The sequence below is a fragment of the Staurois parvus genome, unplaced genomic scaffold (assembly GCF_062004578.1).
Source record: "Staurois parvus isolate SC_StPar_1 unplaced genomic scaffold, SC_StPar_1.0 ptg003032l, whole genome shotgun sequence".
Taxonomy (NCBI): Eukaryota; Metazoa; Chordata; class Amphibia; order Anura; family Ranidae; genus Staurois; species Staurois parvus.
Window position 1 is genome coordinate 27,701 of NW_028320828.1, and position 23,371 is coordinate 51,071.

Below are 23,371 nucleotides of genomic sequence, written 5' to 3' on the forward strand. Positions count from 1 at the left end.
CCTGGACCCCCTGCACTCCTGGACCCCCTGCACTCCTGGACCCCCTGCACTCCTGGACCTCCAGCACTCCTGGACCTCCTGCACTCCTGGACCCCCTGCACTCCTGGACCCCCTGCACTCCTGGACCTCCTGCACTCCTGGACCCCCTGCACTCCTGGACCTCCTGCACTCCTGGACCCCCTGCACTCCTGGACCCCCTGCACTCCTGGACCTCCTGCACTCCTGGACCCCCTGCACTCCTGGACCCCCTGCACTCCTGGACCCCCTCCACTCCTGGACCTCCAGCACTCCTGGACCTCCTGCACTCCTTGACCCCCTGCACTCCTGGACCCCCTGCACTCCTGGACCCCCTGCAATCCTGGACCCCCTACATTCCTTGACCCCCTACATTCCTTGACCCCTGCACTCCTGGACCCCCTGCACTCATGGACCCCCTGCACTTCTGGACCCCCTGCACTCCTGGACCCCCTGCACTCCTGGACCCCCTGCAATCCTGGACCCCCTACACTCCTTGACCCCCTGCAATCCTGGACCCCCTGCACTCCTTGACCTCCTGCACTCCTGGACTCCCTACACTCCTTGACCCCCTGCACTCCTGAGCCCCCTGCACTCCTGGACCTCCTGCACTGCTAAGCCGCCCGCACTCTTGAGCCCCCTGCACTCCTGGACCTCCTGCACTGCTGAGCCGCCCGCACTCCTGGACCCCCTGCACTCCTGGACCCCCTGCACTCATGGACCTCCTGCACTCATGGACCTCCTGCACTCCTGGTCCCCCTGCACTCCTGGACCCCCTGCACTCCTGGTTCCCCTGCACTCCTGGACCCCCTGCACTCCTGGACCCCCTGCACTCCTGGTCCCCCTTCAGTCTTGGACCCCCTGCATTTCTGAGCCCCCTGCACTCCTGGACCTCCTGCACTCCTGAGCCCCCTGTACTCCTGGACCCCCTGCACTCATAGACCCCCTGCACTCATAGACCCCCTGCACTCCTGGACCCCCTGCACTCCTGGTCCCCCTGCACTCCTGGACCCCCTGCACTCATGGACCTCCTGCATTCCTGGTCCCCATGCACTCCTGGACCCCCTGCACTCCTGGTCCCCCTTCAGTCCTGGACCCCCTGCACTCCTGAGCCCCCTGCACTCCTGGACCTCCTGCACTCCTGAGCCCCCTGTACTCCTGGACCCCCTGCACCCCTGGACCCCCTGCACTCATAGACCCCCTGCACTCCTGGACCCCCTGCACTCATGGACCCCCTGCACTCATGGACCTCCTGCACTCCTGGTCCCCATGCACTCCTGGACCCCCTGCACTCCTGAGCCCCCTGCACTCTTGGACCCCCTGCACTCCTGGCCCCCTGCACTTTTAGACCTCCTGAACTCCTGGACCCCCTGCACTCCTGAGCCCCCTGCACTCTTGGACCCCCTGCACTCCTGGCCCCCTGCACTTTTAGACCTCCTAAACTCCTGGACCCCCTGCACTCCTGAGCCCCCTGCACTCCTGGACCTCCTGCACTCCTGTACCCCCTGCACTCCTAGACCTTCTACACTTCTGGACACCCTGCACTCCTTAGCCCACTGCACTCCTGAACCTCCTAGGCTGCTTGACCCCCTGCACTCCTCAGCACCCTGCAATCCTGGACCTCCTGCACTACCCAGCACCCTACACTCCTCAGCCCTCTAGGTTGCTGATCCCCCTGCACTCCTAAGCCCCCTGTGCTCCAGGACCCTCTAAACTCCTGGACCCCCTGCACTCCTGCGCCCTCTAGGCTGTTGGACCCACTGCACTCCTGGACCCCCTGCACTTCTGAGCCATCTGGGTTGCTTGTCCCCCTGCACTACTGAGCCCCCTACACTCCTAGATAATATAAAACAAAGTGAGCGCTACTAATAAAATGGCAAGTAAGCAGCTAGAAGCACTGAAGATGATCACAACCACCTCTGATATAAATAAAATGAGTAAAGCGCAGCGCTATATAACATGATATAAAATTCTACAAAATTCGATCTAAAATGTTCGATCAAAAATGTTCATAAAATTCTGCGATCGATTTATGAATATGGTGAACACAGCTAATAGCAGATCCGGACAATTGCAGAAATGCGCAATCACCGACCGCGCATAGGAAATGCACTCCTGGATCCGCTGCACTCCTTAGACCGCTGCACTCCTTAGCCAACTGCACTCCTGAACCCCCCTGCACTCCTGAACCCCCCTGCACTCCTTAGCCAACTGCACTCCTGAACCCCCCTGCACTCCTGAACCCCCCTGCACTCCTTAGCCAACTGCACTCCTGAACCCCCCTGCACTCCTTAGCCAACTGCACTCCTGAACCCCCCTGCACTCCTTAGCCAACTGCACTCCTTAGCCAACTGCACTCCTTAGCCAACTGCACTCCTTAGCCAACTGCACTCCTGAACCCCAGCACTCCAGAGCCTACAACCTTCCTGGACCGCTTGCACTCCTGAGGCCACTACACTCCTGAGCCCCCTTGACTGCTGGACCCCCTACACTCCTTAGCCTCCTGCAGTCTTGAGGCCACTACACTCCTGAGCCCCCTTGACTGCTGGACCCCCTACACTCCTTAGCCTCCTGCAATCCTGAGGCCACTGGGCTCCTGGGCCCCATGACAGTGACGTGGTCAGTAGCTCCATCCTTGGTGATCTGACAATGTATGACTGATAATTGCAGGTTTATCGGTAACAAGACTGGAACAATGTCTATTCCTCCTTCCTTCACTGACAGGAACACAAGTACTATAAACAGCCCTTCCCAGATGGTAGGGCCAAACAATAACATTTTAGGGGCCACACCTAAGGTTCTCCGCACTGCATTGCACGTCACCCATCCCTCTGACATTCTCCAGAATGTGAACTCCTCTGGTGATCCCTCTTGAACTGTTGCAGATGGTCAGGTGGTGGGGCCGTACACCGAGGCCGACCTCTGACCTCCGAGGCCGATGACTGATAACGGGAGACACCGGAAACCTTCGGAGAAATGAAATAAAAGTGAGCCGTGAGCTCTTCATGTAGATGGAGATGTGCTAATAGGCTCGGCCTTGTCTCCCCTCACAAATGCATTTCCATTAGGTTAGCTTAGATTTGTGTCTGGGAAGCAGAACATATCAATTTACTGCCAGACCCGCGAGCGCGGCAGTTAGTAAAGTGCCACTTAGACCGCAGAGCCATCCCCTTCAGGTGCTGCACATCTTCCCCTCCCCCTCCAGATCCAGAAGATCCAGAAATTAGTGTCCAAGCCATAGGCTTCAGCCTTCCCCACCCCCCTTTATGCTGCCATTTCTTCTACTATTTATTTATCTCAGGCCCTGGACAAGGGGTGGGCAGGAGGGGATGCTGCCCTGGGCACAGTGGGGATTTTAGGGGGTTCCATGAGACCAACTACTACTAGACACAACATGATTTGGATTCATGAGACCAACTACTACTAGATACACCATGACCTGGATCCATGAGACCAACTACTACTAGACACACCATGACCTGGATCCATGAAACCAACTACTACTAGATACACCATGATCTGGATTCATGAGACCAACTACTACTACATACACCATGACCTGGATCCATGAGACCAACTACTACTAGATACACCATGACCTGGATCCATGAGAACAACTACTACTAGGTACACCATGACCTGGATCCATGAGACCAACTACTACTAGGTACACCATGACCTGGATCCATGAGACCAACTACTACTAGGTACACCATGACCTGGATCCATGAGACCAACTACTACTAGGTACACCATGACCTGGATCCATGAGACCAACTACTACTAGACACACCATGACCTGGATCCATGAGACCAACTACTACTAGGTACACCATGACCTGGATCCATGAGACCAACTACTACTAGATACACCATGACCTGGATCCATGAGACCAACTACTATTAGATACACCATGACCTGGATCCATGAGACCAACTACTACTAGATACACCATGACCTGGATCCATGAGACCAACTACTACTAGACACACCATGACCTGGATCCATGAGACCAACTACTACTAGATATACCATGACCCGGATCCATGAGACCAACTACTACTAGATACACCATGACCTGGATACATGAGACCAACTACTACTAGATACACCATGACCTGGATACATGAGACCAACTACTACTAGATACACCATGACCTGGATCCATGAGATCAACTTCTACTAGATACACCATGACCCGGATACATGAAACCAACTACTACTAGATACACCATGACCTGGATCCATGAGACCAACTACTACTAGATACACTATGACCTGGATCCATGAGACCAACTATTACTAGATACACTATGACCTGGATCCATGAGACCAACTACTACTAGATACACCATGACCTGGATCCATGAGACCAACTATTACTAGATACACCATGACCTGGATCCATGAGATCAACTACTACTAGATACACCATGACCTGGATCCATGAGACCAACTACTACTAGATACACCATGATCTGGATCCATGAAACCAACTACTACTAGATACACCAGGACCTGGATCCATGAGACCAACTACTACTAGATACACCATGACCTGGATCCATGAGACCAACTACTACTAGATACACCATGACCTGGATCCATGAGACCAACTACTACTAGATACACCATGACCTGGATCCATGAAACCAACTACTACTAGATACAACATCTCCGCTGGAGTCCCCAATTATTTTTTTGAAGTAATGAAGAATCAACTGAGCCAAGAGCCAAACCATCGTTCTTGGTGTTCAGTACCTGGGTGGTGTTAGGAGTTGTGTAGAGGATATCTTCTCATAGGACCAGAATGTGGAATGTTCCATGGGAGCACAGGAACATAGAATTGAAGTTCTATGTTGAGTAAATCCTGACCATGTTTCTTGGTGGGGTTGCCAGCTACCCTTACATTACAGACAACCCCCGACAGGTTAGCTGAGGCCGTCCCTAAAGTTGTGAAAAAAGTATCAATCTTTATCTGGGTATCAGCCAATCACAGAGATGAGATCACCAACACAGCCTTATATATCTATAACTTATTTTCCATGTGGTGGGATGTTCTCTGATGGCCAGGGACCATTTGGAAACTCGAGCACTGCCTGAGGGCCCGGGGTCAGTAGGGGGCCCCATGAGTTGTCAGTCCGCCCCTGCTGATGGCCATGCCCATGGCAGCCCTCCCATGCAGAGCTCTGTTCCTATACCATGGGAAAGTATCCAAATAATATGAAATAAAACATTGAAGTGGGTGTAACAAATCCCTATAAAAGGCGTCATAAAAACCTGATCCCAGTCATTTATAAACGCATTTTTCACATTTTTGACTGTAAGCTGATTTCATTAACAAATATGGGCGGAGTAATCATTATAAACAACGTATCAAATAGAAGATTTGAGGTTCCTAAGAATAATGTGAAGAATATGCAGAACGAGGATCGAGTTCTAATCAAGTGAAAGCGATATTAAACCCAAACCGCAGCATTTCTTATATTGCAGAGTATCAGTCATTAGATGTGACGGCTGCATTCCTTTTCTTTTTTTAGTCTTTCTTTCCGTTATTTTCATCTGGTGATCTTACCTGCAATTCTATATTTTTTGTTTTTGAAAGAACAAGGTCTCTTTCAGGTGTTGCAAATACAGGTTTGGGACAAACCATCTCCAACTGACAGGGGTACTTACAACGATCAGCTTTATTTATTGATGTAAAATCTTTAATCCCAAAACGATAAAACTGTTCCTGTAACTGATTATAAAGTGTGAGCCGGAGTCTGGCTTCGCTGTGTTAGTGTATCTAAATCTGCTAGTCCATCTAACACTCCACTCCCCCCAGACTGACAATGCTGCTGTACAACGGTGCCCCTTGTGCTCCTTCCTCCAGAGTGGGGGCGCTCTAATACAGGCCAGATCACCGGGTGACAACAGACGGGAGAAAGCCTTAAAAAAGAAAACGAATGCAGCCGCCACATCTAATGACTGATAAGATGCAATATAGGACATCCGTGGTTTTGGATTTACTGCCGCTTTATGAATACATAATGAAGTGATTGGATGTAGTCTGAGCGTCGGGCTCCGGGGGTCCCTGGTCATGAAGGGGTACAGTCATCTGGCTTTTTGGGGTATCAAGGCATTTCCTCATTTCCGTCTCATTTCCATATCCCCTGTGTAGCCGATTCCATAGACGGACGGATCCCGAACCTGAACTCCGCCCCACAAGAAACTTTGATGACAACGATCGTTAGAAAAGATAATCAAAATCTTTAATTAATACATTCTCTGACAATATCACAGGGCAGTCTGGGGGAGGGGAGTCTCACGAGGTTGGCACGTAAGCAGAAAATACTCATTACAAACAGTAGAAAACATACATGCTTTTTTTTTTTGTCACATCTGAGTCCACGTAGTGGCCTTCACTGACCCAGCTCAGATGAGATCCCTCAGGGGCGGGCTTAAACGGTGGCTGCCTCAACCCACTTCCTGTGCGCGGAACCCCAACGGCCACGGGCAAATGAAGAGAAATCAAACACAAACAGCAGAATCCTCCGACAGAAAAAAAGAAATAATGCAGAGAAAGAGAGAACATGCATTCGGAAACAGGAGACCGCCTGGCGCCAGCCAATCACGTACCAGATCCTGCCAGCCAATGGCGCTCAGGGACGGTCTGCATTTATCACACAGTTTTTGGTCTTTTTTTCTTCATCAAAAAAAACCTTGTTGTTCAATAATGAATAAAGGAAGTAAAAACAACGAAGGGAACGAGGAAAACACCAAATGAAATGAAAGAATAATGACCAACCAAAAAACAAAGACAAGGCCGAGCGCTCTGGTCAGTGAATCGTACGGGAGATGCGTGTCAACATGGAAGCCAAGTGCTCGTTGATGGGGAGAGGAGGCATCCAATGGAAATGGACTCCCCAGGCGGTGAAAGAAAAGCGGGACATGAAAGGAAGAGGTGGGGGAGGGGGGATTTTGTATGCAAAAAGTTCTCAGAAACTGTACAGAAAGATTTGAGTCTGATGGTCCCCAAAAAAAGATGACGGGAGAGCCCTGGTAAACTCCCGCTCACAAACTCGCTTGACGCGGGGCTGGGCGCTCATCCTTTGGTCCTGGCTGAGCCGAGAACAGTTCAGATGGCTTGGATGAAGCAGCTATCCCCCAATCCTCAAGGGCCGTGCACCTTCATGTCCCAGTAAGCCCCTCTCCTCTCATGATTGGCCGCTGTAGGAGGGGCACAGGGTGGAGGGGGAGCAAGCCGCACCACACAACGCAAGAGTGAAAATGGAGCTGCTCCTACTGACGTTCATGAGCAGGCCGTCTAGATCACCAAGTTGTTGTAGCTGACGTATTTCTTCTTCGTTGCTGGACCTGGAGGAGGAGAAGAATCCAGAATTTAGAGGTCAAAACAGAACAAAGCACAAAAAGTTCACAAATTCTGACTTTTGTTGCCCTGAGTGGGTCAACGCATTCTGCGCCACTTACTCCTGACCCCAACCTCTGCCTCATCTACTACTGACCCCTGCATTACTTACTCCTGACCATGGACCTCTGCCTCATCTACTACTGACTCCTGCATTACTTACTCCTGAGCCCAACCTCTGCTTCCTCTACTACTGACCCCTGACCTCTGCCTCATCTACTACTGACCCCTGCATTACTTACTCCTGACCCCGACCTCTGCCTCATCTACTACTGACCCCTGCATTACTTACTCCTGACCCCGACCTCTGCCTCATCTACTACTGACCCCTGACCTCTGCCTCATCTACTACTGACCCCTGCATTACTTACTCCTGACCATGGACCTCTGCCTTATCTACTACTGACCCCTGCATTACTTCTGACCTCTGCGTTAAATGTCATCCTGTATATTGCATCTTGTATATTGTATGGATGGAGATGGGTGGAGATGGGTGGAGATGGACGAAGATGGATGGAGATGGGTGGAGATGTATGGAGATGGAAGGAGTTGGATGGAGATGGGTGGAGATGGACGGAGATGGGTGGAGATGGACGGAGATGGGTGGAGATGGACGGAGATGGGTGGAGATGGGTGGAGATGGGTGCAGATGTATGGAGATGGAAGGAGTTGGATGGAGATGGGTGGAGATGGACAGAGATGGGTGGAGATGGACGGAGATGGGTGGAGATGGACGAAGATGGACGAAGATGGATGGAGATGGGTGGAGATGGACGGAGATGGGTGGAGATGTATGGAGATGGAAGGAGTTGGATGAAGATGGGTGGAGATGGATGGAGATAGACGGAGATGGGTGGAGATGGATGGAGATGGGTGGAGATGGACGGAGATGGATGGAGATGGGTGGAGATGGACGGTGATGGGTGGAGATGGATGGAGATGGGTGGAGATGGAAGGAGTTGGATGGAGATGGGTGGAGATGGATGGAGATGGACAGAGATGGACGGAGATGGGTGGAGATGGAAGGAGTTGGATGGAGATGGGTGGAGATGGGTGGAGATGGATAGGGATGGACGGAGATGGGTGGAGATGGACGGAGATGGATGGAGATGGGTGGAGATGGAAGGAGTTGGACGGAGATGGATGGAGATGGGTGGAGATGGACGGTGATGGGTGGAGATGGATGGAGATGGGTGGAGATGGAAGGAGTTGGATGGAGATGGGTGGAGATGGATGGAGATGGATGGAGATGGACAGAGATGGACGGAGATGGGTGGAGATGGAAGGAGTTGGATGGAGATGGGTGGAGATGGATAGGGATGGACGGAGATGGGTGGAGATGGACGGAGATGGGTGGAGATGGATGGAGATGGGTGGAGATGGGTGGAGATGGATGGAGATGGGTGCAGATGGGTGGAGATGAATGGAGATGGACGGAGATGGGTGGAGATGAATGGAGATGGACGGAGATGGGTGGAGATGGATGCCATTGTATGTGAAAGCTTGGATTTATATGTCAGATCAAAGGAAGGGACATTTGGCTCGATCACACTATTCCATCAGCGCAAGTCTCTTGGCTTCGCTCTAAATGTCTTGCTGAGCCACCTCCCTGCCAATGTCCATGACCTGCTTGTGTTGAAGGGTTAAGGTTGGTGTCTTGGGACATTGAGGTTCAATCACTCTGAATGAGCTCCTGAATGCAGCACACGTTAATGACTGGAAAAAGTGTGTTAAAGGACGGTCTCTGGAACTCAGAGGAGATGGGTGAACCAAGCCTTGGTGGTGGCCCTCATCGGGAACCTGAATGCAGTGTGTCCTCTGCCCATGTCTGGCACATCAGAGGTTACGTTTGACTGCGGGAAGAACAGCAGAAGCACGGCGCAGACATAATAAAACCACTTCTGAGGATATTAATGGCTCAGGACATAAATCCGGCTCTAAGTTTGTGATGCAGTGGAGGATTTGCAGACTGAACTCTCGATTGTCATAAAACACTCCGAATTATAAAGGAAGTGCGCTCAGTCTGATCACCGCAAAGGAGAAGGAAAATGGCAGCAGAGTCATGACAATGACCTTCATCTAAGTCACCGGAGTGTAATGGAGGTGGAACGGAACCAAACCAATGACGAGATGAACGCCCCCTCCCCCCTCATCTTCATGGGAGGCTCTACACCTCCAGGTATTCATATCCAGCAGTGTGAACGACAGTGTTCATTATGACGTCGACTTAGTGTTAGTCATAGTCTTTTCACTAAAATGTAATTTTAGTTTTAGGCGGATTTTATTCTTATGAGCTGTTTTAGTCATATTTTAAAATTTTAGTCAACTAAAATCGAATGAATTTGGTTAAATTGCAATGCATTATTTAAGCATTTTTCTAAAATTTTCAAATTCATTATATACTCCTGGAATAAAAACCTAATATGATGTTATTATTTATGGTATTAAGGTTCAAACATGCACTACAGACACAGATTTAGACTGCAAGTGGGGAACGGGGAAGTGAATGGGTGAAAGGGAGTGCACAGGGCAGGGTGCATTATACTTTGGGGATCGGGAAGTAAATGGGTGAGAGGGAGTGCACAGGGCAGGATGAATTATTAGACTGGACACCTATCTACTCCGAGACTGGACGCCTATCTACTCCAAGACTGGACACCTATCTACTCCGAGACTGGACGCCTATCTACTCCTAGACTGGACGCCTATCTACTCCTAGACTGGACGCCTATCTACTCCGAGACTGGACGCCTATCTACTCCGAGACTGGACGCCTATCTACTCCAAGACTGGACGCCTATCTACTCCAAGACTGGACGCCTATCTACTCCTAGACTGGACGCCTATCTACTCCGAGACTGGACGCCTATCTACTCCTAGACTGGACGCCTATCTACTCCTAGACTGGACGCCTATCTAATCCTAGACTGGACGCCTATCTACTCCTAGACTGGATGCCTATCTACTCCTAGACTGGACGCCTATCTACTCCAAGACTGGACACCTATCTACTCCTAGACTGGACACCTATCTACTCCGAGACTGGACGCCTATCTACTCCTAGACTGGACGCCTATCTACTCCTAGACTGGACGCCTATCTACTCCGAGACTGGACGCCTATCTACTCCTAGACTGGACGCCTATCTACTCCGAGACTGGACGCCTATCTACTCCGAGACTGGACGCCTATCTACTCCTAGACTGGACGCCTATCTACTCCGAGACTGGACGCCTATCTACTCCGAGACTGGACGCCTATCTACTCCAAGACTGGACGCCTATCTACTCCGAGACTGGACGCCTATCTACTCCTAGACTGGACGCCTATCTACTCCGAGACTGGACGCCTATCTACTCCTAGACTGGACGCCTATCTACTCCAAGACTGGACGCCTATCTACTCCAAGACTGGATGCCTATCTACTCCGAGACTGGACAGATGGAGGATGGGAGGACAGATGGAGGGTGGGAGGACAGATGGAGGATGAGAGGACAGATGGAGGATGAGAGGACAGATGGAGGATAGGAGGACAGATGGAGGGTGGGAGGACAGATGGAGGATGAGAGGACAGATGGAGGATGAGAGGACAGACGGAGGATAGGAGGACAGATGGAGGATGAGAGGACAGACGGAGGGTGGGAGGACAGATGGAGGATGGGAGGACAGATGGAGGATGTATTCACCGCTCTGCGGCTCCCGGCCAACAGCTGGAGACAGACGGCCACTGATTGGACGATTGTTCTGTGCTGCTGCATCCGGCCGCATCTCACCAACCGCCAATCCACTCCCACGGCACCGGCTAGGAATGTGAAGCTGAGGCCTCATCTGATTGTAGTTCCCCTCCACCCTCATCTGATTGTAGTTCCCCTCCCCCCTCATCTGATTGTAGTTCCCCTCCACCCTCATCTGATTGTAGTTCCCCTCCCCCCTCATCTGATTGTAGTTCCCCTCCCCCCTCATCTGATTGTAGTTCCCCTCCCCCCTCATCCACGTGATAATGAAATTATTAAATAAAACCACAGCCATGTCATCACTGGGTCTCTGTGCTTCTCTATGCAATGCAGGCAGATCATGGCTGGTGGGAGGGGCTGGCAGGATGCTGTACATAGCTTTCTGAAAACATCCCAGCCCCCTTGGGAGGAGTTATGCAAAATGCCTCGATGGGCGGGGTCAGTCTGAAGGCGTATCTGTCACATGTAATACTTTGTTACAATGCGAATCGAACTGATCCAGAATCAATATTGATCTGTGGGGGGATACTGATCAGTAGGAGGGGATATTGATTAGTAGGAGGGGATACTGATTGGTAGGAGGGGATATTGATTAGTAGGAGGGGATATTGATTGGTAAGAAGAGATATTGATTGGTAGGAGGGGATATTGATTGGTAAGAAGAGATATTGATTGGTAGGAGGGGATACTGATCAGTAGGAGGGGATATTGATTGGTACAAGTGGATATTGATTGGTAGAAGGGGATATTGATTGGTAGGAGGGGATATTGATTAGTAGGAGGGGATACTGATCAGTAGGAGGGGATATTGATTGGTACAAGTGGATATTGATTGGTAGAAGGGGATATTGATTGGTAGGAGGGGATATTGATCGGTAGGAGTGGATATTGATCGGTAGGAGTGGATATCGATTGGTAGGAGGGGATATTGATTGGTAGGAGGGGATATTGATCGTTAGGAGTGGATATCGATTGGTAGGAGGGGATATTGATTGGTAGGAGGGGATATTGATCGGTAGGAGTGGATATCGATTGGTAGGAGGGGATATTGATTGGTAGGAGGGAATATTGATCGGTAGGAGTGGATATCGATTGGTAGAGGGGATATTGATTGGTAGGAGGGGATATCGATTGGTAGGAGGGAATATTGATCGGTAGGAGTGGATATTGATTGGTAGGAGGGGATATTGATTGGTAGGAGGGGATATTGATCGGTAGGAGTGGATATCGATTGGTAGGAGGGGATATCGAATGGTAGGAGGGAATATTGATCGGTAGGAGGGAATATTGATCCTCGCATTTGGCGAGCGCACAGAAATGGGACAGAATGGTTATTTCCTGAGAATTCATTGGCATGGAAGAGGTATCGGATGCGACGCATGCACCACAACGCATATTAGCGTGTTACTATGAAGTGCGCTGCAGAACATGTCTGATGAAAGGTGAATTCACAATGAATGGCGCCATCTCAGCATCGAAAAAGATGTGGTACCGCCTACCAAAAGGGGAACACAAAAAATGGCCGATGCAGCCACAGCGATGTGTACAGACATGGCTGCCAGGTGGGCGGTAAAAACGTCGATCAGCCACCTGTTTTCTCCACCCCTCTGTGCCTGAGTAAATGAGGCCATAGTGTGAACATCACCACCTTCCTCCTCCACCATTACCTGCACCACCTTCCCCTCCACCATTAGCCACGCTATCTTCCCCTCTACCATTACCTGCACCACCTTCCTCCTCCACCATTACCTGCACCACCTTCTCCCTCCATCATTACCTGCACCACCTTCCTCCTCCACCATTACCTGCACCACCTTCTCCCTCCATCATTACCTGCACCACCTTCCCCTCTACCATTACCTGCACCACCTTCCTCCTCCACCATTACCTGCACCACCTTCCCTCTCCACCATTAACCGTACCATTCTTCCTTTCACAGCAGCCTCACATCCCTATTTGTTGTCTTCATCCTTCTACAGACCTCCTTCCATGTGACGCCATCACAGGTCCTCTCTGTCCTCCAGCAGTTGGTGGATCCATAACGCCGTGCTGTGTAATAGGATGACTACCTTCTGCAGCATTCTCCTGAGAGCCCCTGGGGGGTGGGAAGTTGGGTGGATGATGTACTCCTCAAGGGCGGGTCCTTGACACCCTAATAACTTGGGCACCTCCTCTAAAATTCCATAACTAGAGATTAGACAACGAGAACCCAACCCCCTCACTACTCCCCGGCCAGCCTGGATCCTCCTCTATTCCCTGGAATCAGCCGGGTCCCCGGCCTGTGGGCCCGCTCTTCTGAACTGCAATCCATCGCCCCAAAAACAGGCCGCAGGCCGAAGATGTTCACCTCCAGCCAAGGACAGCACCCCGCTCACCCAACCCAAAGAGCAATAATCATGAATGTCTTTGGTGTGCGGCCCGTTCTATGGACGTGGATTGCAGGAGAGATCAGATAACCGGATATCTATTCCTTCACCAAATGGCTGTGTGATGGTGTCACTTCGTGTGTCAGGTGAGCAATACGCACAACCAACGACCATCTCTCCATCTCTCCATCTCTCCATCGCCATTCATTTTCCTGCACAATTCCCCCGTCCCGGGGATGGACAGGGAGAACCTGGGGGGACAATAAATCTGGAGCGCCGGACACACAGCGATGAGTGAAGCAATTTGTCAGATAATGTATGCAGGATGGTGACACGGAATAAATCACAGGCGGTGTCACCTCCGGGACGGGACACTCAGGATCTGCGCCAAACCACTTGGCAGAAGTCAGACGTATTGGCTGTGAGTGATGAGAACGGATTGGACGGGAGACGGTTGTACGCGGAGGGCCATCCCGGGTCTAATGAACGGCTCTCAACCTTCCTCTTGTTTGTATAATTGCTAATTAATCTTCCTGCTGGAAGTTGGGGGTTGTAGAGACTGCGGGGGAGGGACATGGGACTGCCGTGTGATTAATGTGCGTTTCATCAAGGCGACCCATTGAAAGCAAAGAACCAAAATGCCGCAAGCATCTGAGGTGCCGCAAAATCTGTAACACACGTGTGCTGTCTGGGGTGCCATCCTAAATACATGACAATGAAACACAGCAACATACATGTGCGTTCCCACACTTTCCATTAACACATGGATGACCGCAAAAGTCTAACTGGCCCCCAAAGCTGAACAGGCCGATATGAGAGACACATCTGAATCCATCCATTCATCAATAAATGTGATCAATGTATCTGAATGTGACCTCGTATCAGCCTCTTGCAGCCCCTGTACAGCAGAGCTCAGACTGCGGGAGGATGAAGCACCACAAAATGCCAATCAATTGTGTTGGAGTTCAAGGTGCGTGCTGACAGGAGGAGAGAGCATAGCGTCAGAGATATAAGATCCTCAGTCTGCTGCTCCTTCTTTCATTGCCCAATCACAGGCTCCTGTTCTGCTAGACCCGGCTGTGTGACAAGAGCCGTGTAACTCACAGTCTGGAGGTGGGAGGAGGGGGGCAGGTAAAGCATTTTCTCAGTTCAGGAGTGCTGTATACCACTGACACCACCTGGTGTGTAAATGTCCCCGGCTGGGCATTGTGGTTCCCTCCACCAACCAGCAAGTCAGTACAGGGCACAGGAGGAGGACCAAAATTGTAATCAGATTTCCGGAAACACCTGCAGGGTCATAGCACCCTCGTTCTATAGAGACACTATATGGACACCTGACCATCAGAGTGTATCTGACATCTCATTCCAAAACCCATGGCCACTAATATGGAGCTGCCTCCGGCTCCCAACATGGCCAATGCTATGAAACTTTGGCCATAACATCCCCCCCATGTCAGGAAAGACTTCCCACAAGTATTTGGAGGGTGTATGTGAGGATTTGTGTCCATCCGTGAGGGGAGGTACTGCTGAATAGACCTGGCTCACCATCGGCATTCCAAGTTGTCTCAAAGGTGTTCGGTAAGGTCAAAGTCAAGGTTTAAGCTTGATGGAAATCTCTTTCCAAAATCATGGCCATCAATATGGAGTTGCCCCCACCCCCTTCATGGATATTAATGTAGAGCTGCCCCCCCTCCAACCCTCCAATGGCCATTATTGTGGAGCTGAACCCCCTTTGCAGTTATTCCGTTCTCCACCCTTCTGTGAAGGCTTTCCACAAGCATTTGGAGGGTGTCTGTAGGAATATCTGTCCAATCAGCCAAAGGAACATTTGTGAGGTCAGGTATTGAGGTTGGATGAGAAGACTTGGCTCACAATTGGCATTCCAATTTATCCCAAAGGTGTTTAGTAGGGTTGGGATTAAGGCTCTGAGTTCTTCCACCCATCACTCCTATATGACCTGGTAGGACATCCCATTCCAAAACCATGGTCATGTATATGGAGTTCCCTCTGTGTGCCTATATCATCCTCCATTCTTCTGGGAGAACTTTCCACAAGATTCTGGAGGGGGTCTGTGGGAATGTTATGCCCATTTATGAGGTCAGGCACTGATGATGAATGAGAAGACCTGGTTCGCCATCGACGTTTAAATTCATGCCAAAGGTGTTCAGTAGGGTTGAGGTCAAGGCTCTGTAAAGGACACTCAAGTTCTCCACACCATACCGGTTAAACCATGTTTTTATGGAGCTGGCTCCACTCTTCCCACAACATTTTGGAGTATATCTGTGGGAATTTGTGTCCAATCAACCAAAGGAACATTTGTGAGGTCAGATACTGATGTTGGATGAGAAGACCTGGCTCACCATCTGTGTTCTAAGTCATTCCAAAGGTGTTCAGTAGGTTGAGGGCAGAGCTCTGTACAGGACACTGGAGTTCCTCCACACCAAACTGGTCATCCATGTCTTTATGGAGCTGGCTTTGTACACGGGGGACAGTCATGGGGGAACAGAAAAGGGTCTTCACCAAACTGGTCATCCATGTCTTTATGGAGCTGGCTTTGTACACGGGGGACAGTCATGGGGGGACAGAAAAGGGTCTTCACCAAACTGGTCATCCATGTCTTTATGGAGCTGGCTTTGTACACGGGGGACAGTCATGGGGGAACAGAAAAGGGTCTTCACCAAACTGTTACCACAAGGATAGAAGAGCACATCTGTCTCCAATGTCTTTGTATGATGGAGGATTACCGGGACCCGTCACTGGAGACCTCTGAACTCTGTAACATGGAGGGTGTTCACATTCGTTCCTCCATACAGTACAATTCTCTTTGTAGCCGAGGACAATTGTCTCAGTGGCTCTCCCCGTGAGCCAGCGTTCTACATCTGCTGTGTATTATGAAGGTCCTCGTTCTCTGTAAAGCGTGGATGATGGAGAAAATGGAAAATAATTATTTCTCCTAATGTGGCTTTTGTTTGGGATTCGGCCTTGTCTCTGTATGCCAATAATTAATGGTGAGTGTGATTCACATGTCAACAAAGGAAAGCGAACGTTATAATGAGACCTCAGCCTTCCAGGGCCGGGGTTTGTTGTTCTGCGCCATTATTGATATAAACAAATACTTCCCTGCAGGGCACATACATCGAATATTCTGTATCTATGGCTTTGTATAGAGATTCTGGCTGACATTTGTCCCTGTTTGTCACCACTCTTAGGAATCTGCCCCCGCTTGGTGGGCACAGTCCCCACTCTCAGGTATCTGCCCCCGCTTGGTGGGCACAGTCCCCACTCTCAGGTATCTGTCCCCATTTTCTGGGCATAGTCTCCACTCTCAGGTATCTGTCCCCATTTGCTGGGCATAGTCCCCACTCTCAGGTATCTGCCCCCGCTTGGTGGGCACAGTCCCAACTCTCAGGTATCTGCCCCCGCTTGGTGGGCACAGTCCCAACTCTCAGGTATCTGCCCCCGCTTGGTGGGCATATCCCCACTCTCAGGTATCTGTCCCCATTTGCTGGGCATAGTCCCCACTCTCAGGTATCTGTCCCCATTTTCTGGGCATAGTCTCCACTCTCAGGTATCTGCACCCACTTGATGGGCATAGTCCCCACTTTTGGGTATCTGTCTCCGCTTGGTGGGCATAGTACCCACTCTCAGGTATCTGTCTCCACTTGGTGGGTACAGTCCCCTATCTCAGGTATCTATCCCCATTTGCTGGGCATAGTCCCCACTCTCAGGTATCTTTCTCCGCTTGGTGGGCATAGTCCCCACTCTCAGGTATCTGTCCCCATTTGCTGGGCATAGTCCCCACTCTCAGGTATCTGCCCCCGCTTGGTGGGCATAGTCCCCTATCTCAGGTATCTGCCCCCGCTTGGTGGGTACAGTCCCCACTCTCGGGTATCTGTCCCCAGCGATTACCCCAGGTTGTGATATGAATCATGGCTTTTGCTGTGGCTTTTCACAGCTGGTCCTTCCCCCTTGTTGGCCCCTCCCTTCCACACCATAGCAATGTGAAGCCCCTGAGATAGTTGGGGAGATGTTCTTGCATCCCGTTCAAGTAAGAAGCTGGGGGACCAGGCAAGGCATCCCAGGTTCTCTTGGTATCCCTGTCAGCCGGACACTTGTCAGCCTCGTCTATGGACAGATTGGTGGTTAGGACTCTGGGAGAACTCTTGGAACTCTTTCTTCCTGGTGCCTTCAAGTTGTCCCTCCTAGCTATGGGCATATACTTTGGTGCCTCTTCTGTGAAATCTGGATTTGTCCTGATATCCTGAATGTTTAACTCTTGTTCCAAAAATCTGTGACCAATTGTTTGTGTTAAAAGTGAGGGAGTGGCTTTGTGGGTGTGGTTACAAAGGTTTTTTTTGGGGTGTGGGTTAAAGTGGGAAGATTTTAGTGATTGGGTGGACACTGAGGACCTTCAACAGTGACCACTGTCCCATCTGAGATCAGCAACAGATATCCACAATATAGCATCTTCCACAGACAGAAATTATGGGATGTTGGACAATGAAATCTGACTGTATACCTGTTCTGCTCACAAAATGAATTTGGTGAACACTGCTCGGAGTGCGCCTCAATGGTTCCAGAGAAGGCAGGTGGAGGTGTCCATGATGACTTCGTCCTTTGTCTTTCCATCGTTGAATGAATATGGTGAACATTGCTCGGAGTGCTCCTTTATGGAGGTTTCTATGATGATTTTGTAATTCTTCTTTCCATCGGGGAAGTGAATATGGTGAACGTTGCTTGGAGTGCTCCTCAGTGTGGAGGTGTCTATAATGACATTGTCATTCATCTTTCCATCGGAGAATGAATATGAATGAACACTAATGGGGAAGTTACATAACCGCCTCCGTTGCTTCTCCAACTCCCGGGAGACCTCAAGCTGCCACACTGCAACTCCCCCGCTCATAAGGAGCTGTCACCATTATTGAAGACGTGGAGCTGCCTACTGCCACTGGGAGATTCATCCATGCAGGTGGGAGAGAGGTCTATGGAATTCTTCCTGGAAATATCCCCCCTGCCTAGAGGAGATGGGACCTCAACCCATCCAAAATCTGCATATTATCCACCCACTTTCTGGGTGGGCACATCTCAATCGCATCCACTTAATAAGTTGGTCCTGTCCATAGCCTGCCTCTAAATATCTGGGGACCACCCACTCATGTCCTGACCATTAGGGATGAGTTTGGGTTTGGTCCAAATCCATGCTCAACTGAACCCAGAAGGAAGTTATCAGTGCTTGTCCAATCAGTTGCGGCCAGGGTGCTTCCCGCCTCACAGCGGCATATAGATAAAGGGGCGGGGATGCTGGTGACATCATTGACCTAATATAGTCACATGGCCAAAGTACTAATTGGCTGCATAAACCCATAAACCTTCCCACCCGAGAAGGCTGCTTCAGTCACTGGTTGTCTGAGGTCTATGGGCTCCATCAAAACTGGGGGCCCAGGGTCCAACCTGACTGCCTCCATTATATTCCAGTATGATCTATATATCATGTGACCTCTACATTCATCCAATCTCAGAGCTCTGAGGATTGCAGCAGACTGATCCAATATTAAATGAAAAATATTCTCCGGAGACTTTGTACAGAATTGTATATGACCTTTGAGGATTGGATGAAACTCCTGGTCCCGTGTGAGAGTACTGGAGTCTCCAGGACATCTGATGGTCTTAGTGGAGGTAAGTCCCTTGTAGGTGAGATCTAATCAGGACCCCGAGCTGTAGATGACCTTTGGGGATCATCATTGGATGAAGTTCCTGGTGGAGCCCTGTGTGAGAGTCCTGGAGTCTCTGAGACATCTGACGGTCCTAGTGGAGGTAAGTCCCTTGTGGGTCAGCACTAACCAGGGCCCTGAACTATGGATGACCTTTGGGGGTCATCATTGGATGAAGTTCCTGGCAGAGCCCTGTGTGAGAGTCCTGGAGTTTCTGGGACATCCGATGGTCTGAGCGGAGGGGAGACCCTTGTAGGTCAGATCTAATCAGGACCAACCTTTGGGGGTCATCATTGGATGAAGTTCCTGGCAGAGCCCTGTGTAAGAGTACTGAAGTTCCTGGGACATCCGATGGTCTGAGCGGAGGGGAGTCCCTTGTAGGTCAGATCTAATCAGGACCAACCTTTGGGGGTCATCATTGGATGAAGTTCCTGGCAGAGCCTCATGTCAGAGTCCTTGAGTCTTGATGACATCTGATGGTCTGAGTGGAGGTAAGTCATTGGCAGGTCAGCTCTAATCAGAACCCCGAGCTGTAGATCTCAGTCTAGGGGCCCCTCTCATCTCCCTTCGGAGCCCGGCTCTATATCCTCTATTGGGCGTAGTCATAGAAACGTCTCATTTTTTATTTACAGTCGGAAAGCGCGGCTCCGGTCACAGCAAACACATCATTTATTTATATTTCTGCTCTCCCTCTTCTATGTCTCCGGTTGATGTTTGCCGTTTGATCCGCGCCGCGTTTACAGAGCAGCCAATGATCTGTCTGCGTCAAATCTCTGCATGCGGTCAGCTTGAAAGGCCTTCGTTAGTCTTGTCAGCAAACATGGCTGCCCGACACAGACGGTGACCTAATGCAGAATGTATGTCCCTGGGGGGGGGGGGGGAGTGCCAGAGACTGATGGAAACAAAATGTAAAGCAGAACTCCGAGCAAACAGCTAAATACGGATATGGGAGCTCTAATACCTGCCATTGGATTTGTATTAATGTCCATCCAGTCCTGAGATTCATACAACTCTGCCACACAGCACTGCCCTGCCTTGCAGGGGAAGAGACCTGACTTTTCTCTGTTGCAGTTCAGCAACATCTATGGGTCTTGTCCCTCCCCCAACCTGTGATTGGACTGTGAGAGGAAAGGCAGAAGTCTAATGAGCTCATCTAAACGCAGAGAAAAGGCGGCACTCCGACAATGACCATTTACTGACGTCCCAAAGGTCAGGGGTTACGGGGTGAAAGGTCAGGGGTTATGTTTAAGGGGGTCAGGGGTAAAAGGTCAGGAATTAATTTTAGGGGGGTCAGGGGTGAAAGGTCAGGGGTTATGTTTAGAGGGGTTAGGGGTGAAAGGTCAGGGGTTATGTTTAGGGGGGTCGGGGTGAAAGGTCAGGGGGTAGGGCTAGAGATTAGGTTTAGGAGGTTAGGATTAAGGTGGCCCTTCTCCCCATGTTGCCCTGACTCCTCCCCCTCCTATAGTTGGACTTCATTTCTTATTACTGGTTACAGAGCGGGATGGAAGGTGGAGGAAGGGGTTCAATCCGGAGTCCAGACCCGCTCCCATCCCCCGCTGAATCCAATGTCTGTACTCACCTATTCTCGGGGCGCTCCGGTCACATGATCTGCTTCAGTGTGGAGGAGGGGCAGCCATCAGTAGACGCCCCATAATAAGCCAATGGGTGACGTCCTCGCCCAGGCAGTACAATAGTTGCTGGCGCTCTCTCCTCTCCCCTGAAACCACTGCTGGAAGCCGATCATGTGACCAGATCATGACACCGAATCATGTGACCAGATCATGACACCACATCATGTGACCGGATCATGACACCACATCATGTGACCGGATCATGACACCGAATCATGTGACCAGATCATGACACCACATCATGTGACCGGATCATGACACCACATCATGTGACCGGATCATGACACCGAATCATGTGACCAGATCATGACACCACATCATGTGACCGGATCATGACACCACATCATGTGACCGGATCATGACACCGAATCATGTGACCGGATCATGACACCGAATCATGTGACCGGATCATGACACCACATCATGTGACCGGATCATGACTCCGGATCATGTGACCGGATCATGACACCGCGTCATGTGACCAGATCATGACTCCGGATCATGTGACCAGATCATGACACCGAATCATGACACTGCATCATGTGACCGGATCATGACACCGAATCATGTGACCAGATCATGACTCCGGATCATGTGACCAGATCATGACTCCGGATCATGTGACCGGATCATGACACCAAATCATGTGACTGAATCATGACCCCAGAAGAGCGGAGAGTGCCGGAGGGGGACCCCAGAAGAGGAGGAGGGGAGAGTACTCAGGGGGACTCCAGAAGAGGAGGGGAGAGTACTCAGGGGGACCCCAGAAGAGGAGGGGAGAGTACTCGGGGGGACCCCAGAAGAGGAGGAGGGGAGAGTACTCAGGGGGACTCCAGAAGAGGAGGGGAGAGTACTCGGGGGGACCCCAGAAGAGGAGGAGCAGCGAGTGCTGGCGGGGGACCCCAGAAGAGGAGGAGCAGTGAGTGCTGGCGGGGGACCCCAGAAGAGGAGTGGAGAGTACTCGGGGGACCCCAGAAGAGGAGGAGCAGTGAGTGCTGGCGGGGGACCCCAGAAGAGGAGTGGAGAGTACTCGGGGGGACCCCAGAAGAGGAGGAGCAGTGAGTGCTGGCGGGGGACCCCAGAAGAGGAGTGGAGAGTACTCGGGGGACCCCAGAAGAGGAGGAGCAGCGAGTGCTGGCGGGGGACCCCAGAAGAGGAGGGTCGGGGCCCCTCTGTGCAGGTAAGTATATTTATTATTTTAGGGAGACAGAGCGGATGTAAGTCGGGTTTTGGGGTTTGTAGATGAGAAGTCGATTGATTGATGAACTCCATTGATTGGTCTTTGTATCTCCCCGGAGATCAGCTCTGGAACCCTCGGGGGTCCTTCACACCGAGAGATGAGCCGTCTTCCTGTGTGGGGGATCTCTGCTGACCTCAACATACAGAACCCAACTTCGGGATCAGTACAATCCTCGGATGTCGGGGGGGGGGGGGGGATGGGTTATTTCCGGCACATCTTTTGGATCCATACGTGATGAAGTTGTCACCGTTCCCCTGTCCCCGTCACCCCCATCCTTGGACCCATGTGACCGCGTTCAGATGGACGCACACAGCACCGGGTGAGGAGCACATGAGCCGATCCCAGCTGGGGACGTGGAGTCTAATGTGAAGTGATTGGCCCTCCCGCGGGGCCACAAGTCTTGTCTGTGAACCTGTCACCCTCCCCCGATGTCCCGTGACATGTGACAGCGCCAGCCAGCTGTCCCCATAGGACGGTGGGAAGTGGTGAGGTCAGCATGGCCGCCATCCTTCATTAGAGGCGATGAATCTGCAGACTGCGGGGATCCCTATTTATGGAACTCGGATGTCGGATTGTACGGATCAGAGCCGGAATATTCCAGAATGTATTGTCCATCGGTCATGTGACTTCTGGAATCTTCTCCCAGATCCATCATCCGGTGTGAGACTTCCTGGAATAAAGACCGCCCACTGCTGCCCTCTCTCCTTGTTCAGGAGGACTGGTCTTGTCTCCGCCCCCTCCTGTAGTGGGTGGAGTCTGCTGGGCTTCTCCTGCAACTCTGCTCTCTCTCCTTGTACAGAGACTGGCCCCTCAGAGCCCAGATATGTGGCGTCCGGGCCCCTCAGAGCCCAGATATGTGGTGTCCGGCCCTCAGGAGCCCAGATATGTGGCGTCCGGCCCTCAAGAGCCCAGATATGCGGCGTCCGGCCCTCAAGAGCCCAGATATGTGGCATCCGGCCCTCAGAGCCCAGATATATGGCGTCCAGCCCGTCAGAGCCCAGATATGTGGCGTCCGGCCCTCAGAGCCCAGATATATGGCGTCCAGCCCATCAGAGCCCAGATATGTGGCGTCCGGCCCTCAAAGCCCATATATGTGGCGTCCGGCCCTCAGAGCCCAGATATGTGGCGTCCGGCCCTCAGAGCCCAGATACGTAGCGTCCGGCCCTCAGAGCCCAGATATGCGGCGTCCGGCCCTCAGAGCCCAGATATGCGGCGTCCGGCCCTCAGAGCCCAGATATGCGGCGTCCGGCCCTCAGAGCCCA

At 51.3% G+C, this 23,371-nt stretch overlaps 1 protein-coding gene across 1 annotated transcript in view; it reads right to left on the minus strand.

Annotated features, from left to right (window-relative positions):
• Positions 1 to 6,248: 6,248 nt before the first annotated feature.
• Positions 6,249 to 23,371, minus strand: part of LOC149428691 (metabotropic glutamate receptor 7-like) — a 29,235-nt gene continuing 12,112 nt past the window's right edge. The window contains exon 2 of the mRNA XM_089667111.1: positions 6,249 to 7,375. Coding sequence (XP_089523237.1) covers positions 7,326 to 7,375 — 50 coding nt within the window. The 3' untranslated portion in view covers positions 6,249 to 7,325. The remainder of the gene's footprint in view (positions 7,376 to 23,371) is intronic.